We start from the raw sequence: 13,850 nt of genomic DNA, 5'->3' as shown, positions 1-13,850 counted from the left end.
TGCGTTTGTTTTCGGAGTTGAAGTCACGAATTTGTGATTGTGATTGTGATTGTAAAAGAAGACAAAAATATATGGGCCCACCAGTTTGACTTTTGAAATATGAAATGAATGGAAGGTATAGATAATTAATTATAATGGGATTGTATTTTAATAATATATGGGGCCCACCAATTTGACTTTTGAAATGTGTGTTTTGTTGTGTAGTGTTTTGAGTTAAAGTTAAAATCTTAAATCACGACTTTGAAAACAAACGGAGCGGTAAAGTTTAGAATTTTTTCTCATTAACTCCTTATTATAATATGATAAATTATTTAAATCATCCTACATTCTTTTACTCTTTTTTTTTTGGTAAGTAACATTTTTGTAGCTGTTAGTGACCATAATGTGATGAATACATTAATTATGGTACCTTTTTTGTCGCAACCAATAATTCCTTTGGATTTTTGAGATAAGAACTTGTACTTTTATGCCGATAATAACAATATATGATAAGAGAAAATCCTCGATCACTCGTCTCTTAATAAAAAATATTATTTAAATAGAGCGCCATAAATATCTGTTTTCCTTTCTTTGTTAAATAAATAATAAAATTGACAATAGGAAATAAAAGAGAAAGGACGTTTCATAAAGATTCAGGACTGATACCTTTGGAATTTGGATATGGACTGCGCGTGGGCTGCACTCTCTCTCTCTCCCCCTCTACTCTTTATCCCACGCGCGCTTTCCTCTCACCACTCTCATTCTCACTGCCAAGTTACTGACAGGGAAACAGTGATAGGGCGGGCCGACTTCCGTTCACCTCATCGGCTCCTCTGCGGACTGAACGAACCAGTCGCCGGGCGGCCTTCCTTCCCCACCTCCGCCTCGAGCTTCTTCAATCTACCCCCACCCCACAACCGCATTGCGCAGGAATATTGACGGGAGGGAATCCCGTCAATCCCTCTGTACTTCCCCTTTTCGTTTCGCCTTTTCCCTTTTAGATTTGATTTGATTTTGATTTGATCGTCGTCGTCATCATCAAATCCCTGCTCTGTAGCTTTCACTTCCTCCCCCACTGCTAAATCAGCCTCCTCCCTGCTCCCTGCCCTGCAGCTTCATTCTGGCTTCCGTCGCCCGAACTGCACTGGTGGGTCAGCTCAGAGCTCTCTCCGTGCTGCGATTTCAGTATAAAGTTCGATTTTTTTTTTCATGTTCTTATCTATGTCAGTTTCATACAGGTTATTAAAGTACGTGAACTTCTCGACCAAATGCATGAAATCTCCTTCATTTATTTTAATACCCGGATGGTTTTTTGTGAAATTTGTTTCATGTACCGGACCAAGATTGTTCTTCTTTCTCGATAAAGATGTTCATGTGGTGTTGGGCAGGGATATTCTTGGAAAGTAATGGAGTGGTACTGTTATGTTGTAATTGAAGTTCACATTTACAAACAACTGTTCTTTTCCCCCGTTCGGATAAGTTCTATGCCTCCTCCCTTTATGACTTGTTAGTTGTTGCTTTCAGTTTCAGGCTTGGAGCTGCCTTTTCCCTTCTGGGCCTAGCAGAAACAAGACAGAGAGAGTAAATGCTTTTTTCATCAGGGCAGAGACCCTCTCCTCGGATCCCTCGTCCTGAGATTTCCAGATTTTTGTTTTGGAGGAAATGTGAGCAGTTCTTGAAGGTCCCGAGAGGTGGTGCATTTTAGATTGTAGATGTAGATTTAGAATCGTATGCTGGACTTGGAGGTTGAGGTTTCTAGCTATGGTGTTTGGAGAGATGATGGTAGGTGATAGGACGTCGAAAGTGGTGCCGTCTTTGGCCGTGGTGGAGAAAAGGCAAGCTCTGAGGCCGACGGGTGGCTGTGTTGGGCTGTTTCAGCTGTTTGACTGGCACAGGAGGTTCTCCAAGAAGAAGCTCTTCTCTAGGAAGTTGCTTCCTCCCGGTACTTGCTCCTTCATCTGGCTCTTCTCGATTATTAGACATCATTCTTTGATGCATTCCAATCGAAGAATGAGCAAATCCGGAATGTTCGAGTTAGAGTTTATGTTTGCTTAGTTACCAATGTGTTGTATGTTCAGTAAAATAGTTTCTATAATCTTTCAGACTGATCAGGACCATCTGTTAACTCTTCTTTTCTCGCATGTTACAGCACGTCCTAAACAAGCGACGAGGAACTTTAAGGGAGATGAGAAGATGCCAGTTGTTAAACTTCATTATGTGAGATTCTCTCCATGTACATCACTGATTCGTTTCAGATTCGCTAATTCTACAGGTCGCAGTTTTAATAGCCTATTCACTGTTTTCCCTTTTCTGGCATTTGATTTGAACTGTCAGATTGCCGATGAGAATAAGGCGGGTTTCCCTAATTCGAGAAAAACCAAGAATATCAACATTGAGAGAAAGCATGAGATGGGAACGCCTGGGTTGGTTGCTAGGCTCATGGGTCTCGAGTCTATGCCTTCTGTGTCTCAAGAAAAGGTGGACGAGGCATCATCACATGAAATTTATGATTATATAGCCAGTAAATCTGAGCTAACCAACAAGGGGTTAGGAAGGGAAGAGATAAATCTGGAGAAGGGACAGATGAGACATGAACGGCCACAGAAGCTGCAGAAGACTGGACTCTCCGAGGGGCGAGCGGTGACAAGGTTCGGAACCGAGGCTCTGCATATTAAGGGAGCTCTGTCCCGATCCAGGAAGCAGAATCACCCAAAGCTGGCATCTCCTGTGAAAAGCCCAAGGATTTCTTCCTTGAGGAATGTCTCTCACAAATCTCGCTTAATAGGTGCAGCTACTAAGATACTGGAACCAGGGTTGCAGGCCAAAAACAGGATAAATGTACTAACTTATTCCGAATCTATGCACTATGTTCCTAGCGATCAAGTGATTTTAGAAAGTTCAGCCACAGAGCAAACACCATATATTAACTGTGGTCATATGCTAAAAAATACAAACATTAGTCAATATATGGACAATCACAGATCGGAATATGCTCCTGCTGGTTTGACTTCCTCTGGATTACCCAATGCTTCCTATCGGGATTCTGTTGGTCATAGAAAGGCCCCTATTGTTCCTGTTGATAAACAGAAGGTGTTTTGTAAGAGAAGGCAAGAGGAGTCTCTATCTCTAAAGGAAGCTAAAAGACTTCCTCCAGAGTGCCAAGAACCCTGGCATTTGCGTACTAAAAAGGGTGCCCCGCAGAGGGAAGAATCATCCTCAGTCGCTCCACTGAAGAGCAGAAGGGTGTCTTCAGCCGCAAGTTCTGTCTCCGGCACAAAGGATTTTGTGGCTTTGAACCGAAGCCTCAGTGGTCAGACCCGTCCAAGGGTCCCCAGTAAGGCTGAGAGCTCTAGCATTGATGAAACGAGAAGATCTCGTGGCCGAAGAGATGATTCTATCTCGCATCTAAGGTCTCCTGCTCGGAGGATGAGGACTGCCAGTTCAAATCAACAAGTTGGAAGCGTAAATATCCGCGATTCTACGCTTGAGAAACAGAGAAAAGTTACGCCCGTTGCAGTTACTGGTAATGGCAAAACCAGTGATAAAAGTAGTGTTATTTCTTTTACATTTAATTCTCCGTGGAAGCAAAAGACCAGTTCTTCCACAGAAGCTGAGGACAGAAGATCGCGTGAGAGTGATGACTCAGGAGACTTAGTGTTGGAGGGAAGAGATAAAAAAGCTTTCTTCCAGGAACAGTTGGCCCTGAGAGGGGATGCGTTAGGCGCCCTTCTGGAGCAGAAACTAAAAGAACTGATCTCCCAAGAAGAAGATGAATCAACCAGCGGGTCGACTTTGCCCAAGCGATCTACGGCTATGATTCTTCAAGAATTGATAGCTGCTTTAACTACTGATCCCACTCTTTCACAAGAAACTGATACGCCTGAGACCAACAAAGCTTTCCAGGTGCAGTTGCCTTAATTACCTTTGTTTTATATTTGCTGCAGCATATTATTTTTCCTTTTTTTGGCCAAGGCTGCAGCATATTATAAACTTTTTGTTTTTCTTTCATTTGAAAGCACATCTTTTATGTTCTCATTTATTTCAGGAAAAAATGCATGTTTTATTTCTTGAATCTTGACAAAGTTGCAGCTCATTTCCTGGTGCCAGGTTAAATCGAGGAAAGAGAGGTCAGTGGCTGAACTTCCATGCGACGCCAATCATTTTAGCCCTGGATCGGTTCTTGATGCTTCGTTCTCGAATGATAGTTGTGTTTCAAGTAGTTTGGATGATAGCTCAGGTATAAACCTTTCAAATGTATTGCTTTTGGTGCAGATAACTGAACATGTTCAGAATCTATTGATTTGTAAAACTGGATCATATGTGGTTCTTGTGGTTTCTTTCATATCAAACATGACATAAGAAAAGACATCTCTTTCATAATTGATTTCTGGTTCTCTATGTGAATAAACTTTGGCTAAACAGACATTTCTTGGTTATTTTAGTACACAATTACTTTGCCGACTCCTTTTATTAATTTAAACATTTGCGTGTCCTTTCAGGACTCAATTTGCTGACTGACTTTATAGACTTCTCCTGCGATGTTCCGCAACCACGAGAACTTGATGGCGATCTTTCTGACTTTGCGACAACACTGGAGAAACATAGTGCCCATGGGAACATCATGATCAATCTTATTGGCTGCATCAGCAGAGCGCTCAGTCAGCTTAATCTTGCTGGGCTTAGGTTATCAGGAAGCAAACTGTCCTACACCGAGGAAGTTATTCTGCACACTGAAATGCTGTTTTCTGGTACAACTCACCCGAGTATGTTCGGTACAGAAGAGATCATCGTGAGCCCCTCTCTCCTAGATGAACTCGAATCTCTTGCCATTTCTGCATGGATGAGTATTGGTTGGTTGGATGGTTTAGTGAACTTGAAAGAGGGAAAGCAACTCAAGGAATTTCTTTTTGACTGCCTGTTAGAATGTCTAGACTCGAAGTATCATCCATGCTCTGACTTTGGATACCGAAAGTGGAGTAGACTTCCTCGACGTTTGAATGACAACACTTTGGTTTGGGAAGTTGAAGGTGGACTTAAAACGTGGGCTGGTTTAACTGGGATGAGTGTTGATGAGATGATAGAGTGGGAGATGAATCATTCTCTCGGCAAATGGGTAGATTTCGATATCGAGGCATTTGAGAATGGATGTGACATTGAAAGAGATATACTCCAGGGTATGGTGGAAGAAATTGTAGATGACATTCTGCAGTACAGCTGAGCACGAACGGTCTAGCTCTCTTCTCTGCATTCCTGGAAAGTCATCTTACCATTGGAAGTGGTTTTCGGCTTATGCAGAGAGGATATGTGGATTCTATAGATGTGCAGCATTTTGTTGAAACTTGTATGTAGTCTGCCCGAAACTCGTGACTGGCATTTCCTGCCCCATTTTGTGATTAGTTATTGCATATCAAATTAAGGAAACTGGCAGGTGAATCCACGAGAAGCTTTCCAAAATCATGTCTTTGTTCCAGTTAGTGTTTATTGCTATTGAATGTATCACTCAATCCTTATTGTTCGAATATCTATCACAGATGAAATAAAGAAACAGACTCCCTTCGTTACAGCACAACTTCAAGCCCCACATTCGAGCTACAAGATCGAAATCGATCTCTCTCTCTCTCTCTCTCTCTCTCTCTCTCTCTCTCTCTCTCTCTCTCTCTCTCTCTCTCTCTCTCTCTCTCTCTCTCGGCACCAATAGTTACGAATCGGAAATACAAGGTATTGCATCTGATAGGGCAGACAATCTGGCGTGAAAGAATTCAAATCATGAACTTTCTTTGTCCAGAAACAGCCCCACTTCCATTGTTAATGGCATTCCCTGCAGCAGAGGCCAATCCCTTCAATTCCTCAAGACTCACACAGCTCTTCCTTGCCATCAACCCCCCGCTCTTCTTCTCTACCCCACTCGCCGACTTGCTTCCTCTTGGATTGGTCCCCGCGCTGTTCACTCTAGACCAGCTCTTCGATGGTGGGGTGAGCTCGTACACCCTGCTGGGGGGTTTTCGGTTCTCCTTCCTCAGAGCGGAGGAGAAGTCAGGGACAGACTGAGCCAAGATTGATGACCCTTTCCTTGGATTTCCCGAATCCAACTGGAATCTGACCTGTTTCTTCGCCGGGGTGAGTTTGGTGTCTTGACCCTCATCTTTTTGTTCCTGTTCCGGCCGTTGCCCAGACTGCTTCATCCTCAGCTTCGATTCTCTCAGCTCAGAGTACGCCCGGTATCTCGGTCCCCTCTCCATGGTAAAGTCATGGCTCTCCAAGTCTGAGCTCCACGAAAGAAGCGGAGTAACTGGGTCGGAAGCATCGTCTAACAGTGGCTGAAAGATTCGATTGTGCTGGTGGGAATTTTGCAGGGGTGTAACCTCTGCCATTTCTTGATCGAATTGATGCCGGCCTGCTCCACTTCTCGGAGGTTCTCGAATGTAAGGAGATATATAGCTCTTGGTCTCTAATCCATAAGGAAAAAGGATGGTTAGATATTGAAAACCAGAGCTTGCATTTGCAACGGTCGGAAAGAAAAAGGAGGGAAAAAAAAAACTTCTTTTGTGGTTGTCTAATGCCTTTATCTTTACGTTAATTATTAGTTTTCTTCCATTGAATTTGAGGTGGAGGGAATTGGTAGGGCCCTTCTATAGAAAGGTCCCGTTAGAATGGTTTGTGATCTCATAGGATCCCAATTCCAGCTCCACAGCCCGATTTTGATGATTGAAACGATGATGATCATGTTCAATGAGCTCTTCTACTAATCCTCTAGGACATCTCATTTCGTGCCGATCTCGTCAAATGCTCTTTCAGCCTCTATTCTCATTGGATTCGATCGTTGATACACGTATTGCCGAAGCAGCTGAACTAGGAGGGACATCATTAAGAAATTAATGTAAAACGTACAAAATGTTCGACTAGTCTAGCATCTATATACATCAAAAAAAGTACATCTTGTTTGATATGGAGACTAAACTTTGTGATATTTGTACTTCTGGCCTAGATTAAATCTGTCGATATTTTGATCAAACCCATGAAGGACCAACGTCCGAGCGGCCTCGACTCCTTGTGTGAGTGCTTTATCAATCTGTCCATGATATAAGAACATTAGCCAAATAAAGTCATAAATCCTTTCGACAATAAAACAATACCGAACTTGGGGAAATAAATGGCAGATGCTCCTTGCTTTCAGAATACGTTTGTAGACGAGAAAAGAAAACATACGTACCTGTTCGCGCTCCACTGAACTGAACTTCTGCAAAAGAAAAGCTTTCATGTCCATAGCTCCCGGAGGATTTCCAATCCCTGGCAAAACGATGGAAGCTGATACCGTAATAACCTGATAGGAAGGAGAGCTCTTAGCAAAAGAGAAGAGAATTGAAGGCTCACCTATAGACAACCGAGGAAATTCGCGCCGACCGTCCAAGTGGGCAACAACACTCTTCACTCTGCAAAGTTACATCTGTTACTTAGGTAGATTGTTCTTCCCAACATTAATATTCGCTAAGATGCAGATTTTTTCAAGAGGACCTGTCATCTAATTTTACTTTCTTCATTCGTTTCAAATTTATTCAGTAAAAGGTCAGCCACCATCAATCGTCACAAGAGGATTTATACCGTAAAGTCAAGTAATTGAAAATTGCAAGACAGAAAAGAAGTTATTTATGTTAAGGTTCCAATCAGACTCCAAACTGAGACATTCAAAATTCATGGGATTCACTCATTCATTTATCAGTATAGAGATTCACTTCTTCAGTGAGTCCGAGATATTTAAACTTAGCAGTTCGAAGAAAAGTCACTTTGAGAATGGCTCAGATATACCACATTGATCTGGTACATACCCGTTGTGATGACCATGCCCCCCTTTCTGTTGAACCCTCAATACACCATTGGGCAAACTCATCTCGTCATAAACCTACTGGGACATGTACAATGTTTTCACAATGAATTCGTGAAGAACAAATTCTTTGCAACTTCTACGAAATTGTGATATATATGTACTGCACACACATACCAATAGAATGTGACGCAGCGGAACTTGATAGTATGCAGCGAGAGGCCCAACCTTAAAAGAAAAAACACAGGCCAGATAACATGTCAAAAATGGATGCGCCTGAATCAGGTCACGACTACATAGTTGAGAAGTTCAGTAACACAACACTAGAAGAAAATGAGGGGAAAGGATGTCAAGAGACTCAAGACAAAGATATAACAGGAAACCAAGACACCTCTTTACTTTCCCCAAGCACAACTGATATCACTGATCAAAGACCTAAAAAGACTTTCACATGGTTTAATTGAATTAATATCGGCGACATTTCAAACTTAGCAGGAGCTCTCCTCGTTGTAGACCAATCCTTTAACCCATTAGCTTGCTGTAGGAACCGATATGTTCTTTTTTGGGGTACAACTAGCGAATTCAAAGTAGCAATTTGAATGTAAGTTATTTATTTACCAAGACTATTTTTAGAAGAGAGAACTAACAGGGCGAGAACCCACCGATTCGCCACTGAAGTTCATGTAAGTCTGAGGCTTTACCAACAGCACTGGCACTTCCCCCATGGAACCTGAACTTCTCATGGGAAATAATCCAATCATCAACCAGACCACCCAACTCAAAAAAAACAAAACAAAAAAAAGTGGGAAGAGAGACGAGATAATCAAGTCTGAAAAATTACCAATTCCAACTAAGGCTTTCGACTGGATTATGTTCATTGAGATGCCCTCAGCTCGAGATATATGATCGATCATTTCAAAACCAATCTAGTAACAGAAACAAAACACATTTACTACTCCAATGAAAACAAAAAAGAACAAAATGCAGGAAGCAAACTCTAGTGCTATTAAGATTACATTATGCCTGGTTCCATAGTATTTGTTTCCGGGGTTCCCCAGTCCAACAATAAGCCAGGGAGTGTACTCCACTTTCACTTCAGTGCTGGTGCTATTATCCAATGAAGAAGCTGATACACGAAGCCTTATCGGAACTGTTGGCTTTCGAAGAGCTTGATGGGAATGAGGGCCTCTTAGCCATAATTTGCTTGGGTTCGGAGCAGATACTGCACACAACATTGACCTAACGAGGTAACAGAGAACAAAGCCAATTCCATTAACCTGTCTCGAAATATCAGGCAAAGAACATTCTTCGCCAGATTTATAAGCTTGACAGTTCATCGAATTGTCTTAAACACAAAGCAGACATCTGTCAATGTGTAGTATTTCATTTTATGAACTATAAAGCCCCCATGAAAACTAAATTTCACCCGCCAATTCGGTAAAGCAATACATATTGTAACCACGCATTCAGTAAACTCCACCATGGCAATCCAAAGAAACCCTCAAATTTCCACGGCTAGCCATGACAAGAACAAAATCCAAGTTGCAGAACAGTGATTGTGTTCTTGGATATTTCCCATTTATTATAGTAGAAAAACGACTACTCCCAGTAAAGAGGAGAGCATTGCCCTCCAAACCCGTGAAATGAAAGGGTAACCATTTGCCTCGCCAGAAACAGAAATGGACCATTTTCAGTCGAAGTGACAGAGCAGAGGATAAAGCAAGAATTTTGATGCTCCAGAACTCGACAAGTGACAAGCTTTTACAAGAAAACGAACCTCCCAATGGTTTGAGCACTTCAGTTAAGATGATGGTAGGATCCACCGTTGCAGAGAAGGAAGAGGACCGCAAGCTTCCGCTCGGCAGCTCAGCAATGCCAATGGCGGAAGAGAGGGATTTTTTTTTATTTTTCTTTTCCCCTCCCTTTTTCGGGGCAGAATAGAGATATTACATAGGAGCCCATTTGGGCCACTTTTCCTAATATCCTTACGGCCCACCAGACCACAAAAAACAATGAAGTGGGCTTTCTCTTTCAAACGTATGACCGACAACAGAACCGACATCGATCAACTGAGTCAAATCGTTTGCCGATACATATATGAAGGCATCCCGTCCGACAACCGTTTCGCCGAGACATGTAATTTATGTAAAGGCATCCCATCCTATATCAGCCAACGATTGACTCAATTTGTCTGAATTCATGTCATAAATTATATGCATGGACGAGTATAAAATCTCAATCAAACAAACTTCTTGCCCTCATGATATGATAGTTTAAACTTTGAGCTCATCTTTGAATAGCATCTGATGATTGGTTCCCAGAGAATTCCAAAGAAGGGAATAGCTCTGTTTGTGTGAAGGGGATGGAAGCTCTTTGCACAGCAGCAGGGAACTCACTTAACCAGGAGAAATAAGAATGGACATAGTTCGGTTTAACGTCTGCTTTCCATGTTTCACTAGTCATTGTTCTGTACATAAAAATACACTCCGTCATCACACCTAAAAGCAACAAAATGGGAGTGCTACGCACAAGAAGAATACAACATCCTCATGGCTTCACCTAGTCCGCATCTCAAATGCCTCCAACATATGGGAAGCTCTCCTCGTGTCGTGCGTTAAGAGAACACATCCTGCACTTTCTCCGTCACACAAATAGCACTTTATGATGATGGTCTGGGAGCTCCACAATTCTGCGTGGCAGCATACAGCTACATGTTCGCTTTCCTTTCCCATCTTTCCTTCACATCAAGCCTGAGAATAAGCACAAAGATGAGTATAACTAGAGCACATGATAGCAATCCGTGGAAGTCGGTTAGGTTATGTTTTCCAAATTTTAGATCGACTCCCCAAAAATTAATTGTTGTAGGTCCCGTATAGGTCCTGTATGACCTATACCAACCGATGCTTCTGATTTACCATATCCAGAAGAATTCTTTCAGAAACCGTATAGGATAGATTTTCTCCACAGTAGACACGCACATGACACAAAATGATACACCAACCATTCTGGGTGGGGCATTCTCAAGTAAGAATTGCGGTCGGGTTCAATGTTTAATCAAAAACAAACGAGAGGCAACTGATTTCTGTCCAATGTTTTGCAATGCTGCTAACCAAAATGCCATATGTAGGCGTACGTAGGCATATGCTGCTAATCAAAATCGAGTGTCCTAATTCAGGAGAAAAGTCCCTCTATGCTTACTCATGGAATTCTTAGGAAACAAAAAGGTGTTCATTGCAGGATTAGGATAGAAAGATACCCCCAATGCAACTTCTGGCGCGTCTTCAATCCGACATCCGTTGCTACATTCTCCTGTTCGGTAGGGCTTCCAGAGTCGGGCACGCTTGAACCTTGAGGGCCAGAATCATCCCCCAGACAATCTTTGTCATTGTCATACTTCCACTGGAACTTGCTGGTCACACCTGCAAACCACCAAATCCTAATCAGACCATCTTCATGATGTGAGAGCGAAGTTTTTCATCGAAAACCACAAGTCCGAACCTTTCAGTCCCTTCTGCTTCTTTGACTTTGCTTTAATTTGCAGACGCCTTCTGTGCAGCTCCTGCTCATGAAGATCAGGGGAAGAATATCACTGGCTAAGGTGATCGTGACAGGGTTGAAGTTCACAAATTGGAGCACGAGGAGGCCTAAGACGTGCATCGGGGAAATTCATCACATCCGTGAATCATGCTCCTACTCGTCAAAGATTCTTAATTTTATAGACCGCGAATGCCAATCTTGAACATACATAGGAACTTCTGAAGCTGGGAAATTATGTCATGAGAGAGTTGAGCGCACGAATCCATGGTCTTCCAAACAGGGGGCGAGCCGAGGCTGATTTCAGCATGAAAGGAGAAAGAATTTCACCTGGAATTTGGAGAGCTGGCCCTTGGTGACGCCAGAGGGCTTGGAATTAGGCTGCAGAGCGGGAGCCGATGCTATCGCTGCTTCTCTTCTCTCGTCTTCTCCCTCCATCTCCGATCCTCTGCAATGGAGATGGAGAACACAGAGGAAGAAAGGTGAGAACTTCAGGGGAGAAGGAAGACGGTGCGTTTTGGGCTCTCAGCTGCGTTTGGGCCGTATTGGGCCGAACGGGCCGGATATCAATCCCAATCTAAATGGCATTACATGAGTACAATGGAACTGGAAGTCTCTTTATATTTTCCTTCCCTTTTCTTTTTTCATTTTTAATCAATTCTCCTAACAATGTCTACTTAGTTATGGTCATGAGATGCTATAATAATTCGATCCCTTGCATTGCAAATAGAGTCCGCACAGTGAAGCACGATTCGCCAACTGCATTGTATCTATAATTCTTTTTTTTTATTATTTTTTTATTTTGTTAAGTGGCCTATTAGTCGAGTTTATGTTCTTCTCTAATTTAGGTAGATAATGTTTTGATTTCGTCCTAGAGTTGACAATACCCTAGTGGCCTATTAGGTACATTGTGGTCAAGTACCACATAAATACTAAATCAACTATGAGCCCACCTTTGTGTGAAATATTAACTTCTCTAAGTTCAAGCCTGAAGACACCAATAGCATTAACAGGAAAAAAAAAAAAAAGGCTTTGAGACGGTCGGCTCTATTAAAGAATGCGATGGCAATTGTACAATAGAATCTACGTATATGCTTTAGTACCTCGAGATTGTCCTTCTCTTTGCGGATTTTGCTCGAGAGCTAGTTGTCTTTGATGCCCTGATCAAGAGACTGCTCACTCGGCATGTCAATCGAGTCCGTTGAAAAATTCTGCAGTGAATTTTTTTTTTTGGGTAGGAAATTAGGAATTCTGCAGTAAATTATAATGACTAAGACCTATGTATATGTACACAGATATAGATCACTGTTATCCGGTGTGTTGCAGGGATTCACTTTCATAATTTTCTTATATTTTTTTTATTATAACTATTTAAACTTTAAGTCGCTAACTATATGATTGAGACTTGAGAGTAATAAGATATGTCGATTAGTATTAAAAATATTAAAATATAATAATCTTCAATAATTTTAAGTAATTATTGGTAAAAGTTTAATATTAGTTGAAATGATTTAATAATACATTTGTAATTGATTTGTCTTATTTAATGTGGAAATTCAATAAAAATATATTACGTCAATAGACCGAGCTTTTTCTGATGGCTTAAACAAAAACAAAAAAAAAAGACAAAACAATTTCTTTTTGGGTGAATAAAACAAAAAGGATATTATATTTTCACTTTTATGACAATGATATTCGTAAAGATCGGCGAGGAGAATATTTTGACTGAAAGCAGTAAATAAAAAAAAATTAAAAAATCCTTTTACTCATAACTTTTGTGTATTGTCTCGATAAAAACGGCACATATATGAATATTAAGACATGAATCCGTTATCAAGCATTAACCTAATCATGAATTAGAGCATTAACCTCCTAGTATAAAGATTCAGTCATTGATAAAATTTTATTTACAAAAATCTATTTAATTTAAATAATCTCATAATCTGATTATAACATAATATATTCTCCATTTATGGTTATACCCCGATTTATTAGTTCGGAATACAACTTTATATATATAGATGTGAACCCTAAAAAATCTCATTAAACATGGCGAGTGATTAATTATCCCTCTTAATTATTGATCTTCGGCGTCATTTCCTCTTTTTGTTTGCCCAAGGGATTTTTACCTCATATAACTCATGATTTACCTGTTTTGTCAAATCTATCGTATGTTTTAAAAAGTATCTAATATATCTTATGGTTTACATTTTGCTCCAAATCTATCTCGACGTTACATGTTCCATTAATGAAACGTTATTAGGTTCCAAATTTATCCTATGATTTTAATTTTTTTCTCAAATCTATCACGGATAAAAAGGATTATGGTGACAAGATCATTAAACATTGACGGAGACATAATGACGGGATAGATTTGAAGAAAGATATAAATCATGAAATATATTATATATTTTTTTAAAATATATGATAAATTTGATAAAACGCGTAAATCATGAACTTTATGAGAATCCCTTCGTCCAAAAACCACCACACGCTTTCTAATTGAGTTGTCTTTCCA

The 13,850-nt window shown here is 40.8% G+C and overlaps 4 protein-coding genes across 5 annotated transcripts; 1 reads left to right on the top strand and 3 right to left on the bottom strand.

Annotated features, from left to right (window-relative positions):
* The first annotated feature begins 647 nt into the window (after nt 1–647).
* Nucleotides 648–5,436, top strand: LOC116202925. Of its 2 annotated transcripts, none has more exons than XM_031534563.1 (7): nt 648–944; nt 1,093–1,126; nt 1,504–1,921; nt 2,129–2,196; nt 2,314–3,882; nt 4,087–4,216; nt 4,479–5,436. In XM_031534563.1, the coding sequence occupies exons 3-7, from the start codon at nt 1,741–1,743 to the stop codon at nt 5,195–5,197; spliced, it is 2,667 nt and encodes an 888-aa protein (XP_031390423.1). In that variant the 5' UTR covers nt 648–944; nt 1,093–1,126; nt 1,504–1,740; the 3' UTR covers nt 5,198–5,436. The 2 variants fall into 2 exon arrangements, with proteins under 2 accessions (XP_031390423.1, XP_031390422.1); XM_031534562.1 differs by having other exon boundaries at nt 1,037–1,126.
* Nucleotides 5,437–5,511: 75 nt separating this feature from the next.
* LOC116202927 lies at nt 5,512–6,643 on the bottom strand. The gene has a single exon (XM_031534565.1). It carries the CDS (start codon nt 6,348–6,350, stop codon nt 5,739–5,741), a length of 612 nt encoding a protein of 203 aa, XP_031390425.1. The 5' UTR covers nt 6,351–6,643; the 3' UTR covers nt 5,512–5,738.
* A 168-nt stretch (nt 6,644–6,811) lies between these two features.
* LOC116202926 (chloroplastic group IIB intron splicing facilitator CRS2-A, chloroplastic-like) lies at nt 6,812–9,736 on the bottom strand. Its single transcript, XM_031534564.1, has 9 exons — nt 9,576–9,736; nt 8,815–9,037; nt 8,640–8,724; nt 8,461–8,528; nt 7,976–8,026; nt 7,803–7,876; nt 7,351–7,409; nt 7,190–7,266; nt 6,812–7,048 (listed from the first exon to the last, which is right to left on the bottom strand). Exons 2-9 carry the CDS (start codon nt 9,031–9,033, stop codon nt 6,932–6,934), a joined length of 750 nt encoding a protein of 249 aa, XP_031390424.1. The 5' UTR covers nt 9,034–9,037; nt 9,576–9,736; the 3' UTR covers nt 6,812–6,931.
* Nucleotides 9,737–10,190: 454 nt separating this feature from the next.
* LOC116202928 lies at nt 10,191–11,821 on the bottom strand. Its single transcript, XM_031534566.1, has 4 exons — nt 11,663–11,821; nt 11,297–11,357; nt 11,055–11,217; nt 10,191–10,548 (listed from the first exon to the last, which is right to left on the bottom strand). Exons 1-4 carry the CDS (start codon nt 11,768–11,770, stop codon nt 10,506–10,508), a joined length of 375 nt encoding a protein of 124 aa, XP_031390426.1. The 5' UTR covers nt 11,771–11,821; the 3' UTR covers nt 10,191–10,505.
* Nucleotides 11,822–13,850: the final 2,029 nt, after the last annotated feature.

The sequence above is a fragment of the Punica granatum genome, chromosome 4 (assembly GCF_007655135.1).
Source record: "Punica granatum isolate Tunisia-2019 chromosome 4, ASM765513v2, whole genome shotgun sequence".
Taxonomy (NCBI): domain Eukaryota; kingdom Viridiplantae; phylum Streptophyta; class Magnoliopsida; order Myrtales; family Lythraceae; genus Punica; species Punica granatum.
The sequence above is the reverse complement of the archived record's forward strand: the minus strand, read 5'-3'. Positions and strand labels throughout refer to the sequence as shown.

What these genes read in the sequence shown, in the direction of transcription:
- LOC116202925 (XM_031534563.1), top strand. Translation starts at nt 1,741, where the DNA reads ATGGTGTTTGGAGAGATGATGGTAGGTGATAGGACGTCGAAAGTGGTG. An exon ending in CAGTTGTTAAACTTCATTAT is followed by an intron (nt 2,197 to 2,313) that starts GTGAGATTCTCT and finishes TTGAACTGTCAG; the next exon opens with ATTGCCGATGAGAATAAGGC. An exon ending in AGACCAACAAAGCTTTCCAG is followed by an intron (nt 3,883 to 4,086) that starts GTGCAGTTGCCT and finishes TCCTGGTGCCAG; the next exon opens with GTTAAATCGAGGAAAGAGAG.
- LOC116202928 (XM_031534566.1), bottom strand. Translation starts at nt 11,770, where the DNA reads ATGGAGGGAGAAGACGAGAGAAGAGAAGCAGCGATAGCATCGGCTCCC. An exon ending in GAAGCAGAAGGGACTGAAAG is followed by an intron (nt 11,218 to 11,296) that starts GTTCGGACTTGT and finishes GGTGGTTTGCAG; the next exon opens with GTGTGACCAGCAAGTTCCAG. An exon ending in CGCCAGAAGTTGCATTGGGG is followed by an intron (nt 10,549 to 11,054) that starts GTATCTTTCTAT and finishes GCTTATTCTCAG; the next exon opens with GCTTGATGTGAAGGAAAGAT.
- LOC116202927 (XM_031534565.1), bottom strand. Translation starts at nt 6,350, where the DNA reads ATGGCAGAGGTTACACCCCTGCAAAATTCCCACCAGCACAATCGAATC.
- LOC116202926 (XM_031534564.1), bottom strand. Translation starts at nt 9,033, where the DNA reads ATGTTGTGTGCAGTATCTGCTCCGAACCCAAGCAAATTATGGCTAAGA. An exon ending in GGGCATGGTCATCACAACGG is followed by an intron (nt 7,410 to 7,802) that starts GTATGTACCAGA and finishes GTAACTTTGCAG; the next exon opens with AGTGAAGAGTGTTGTTGCCC. An exon ending in ATTTCCTCGGTTGTCTATAG is followed by an intron (nt 7,267 to 7,350) that starts GTGAGCCTTCAA and finishes TCGTTTTGCCAG; the next exon opens with GGATTGGAAATCCTCCGGGA.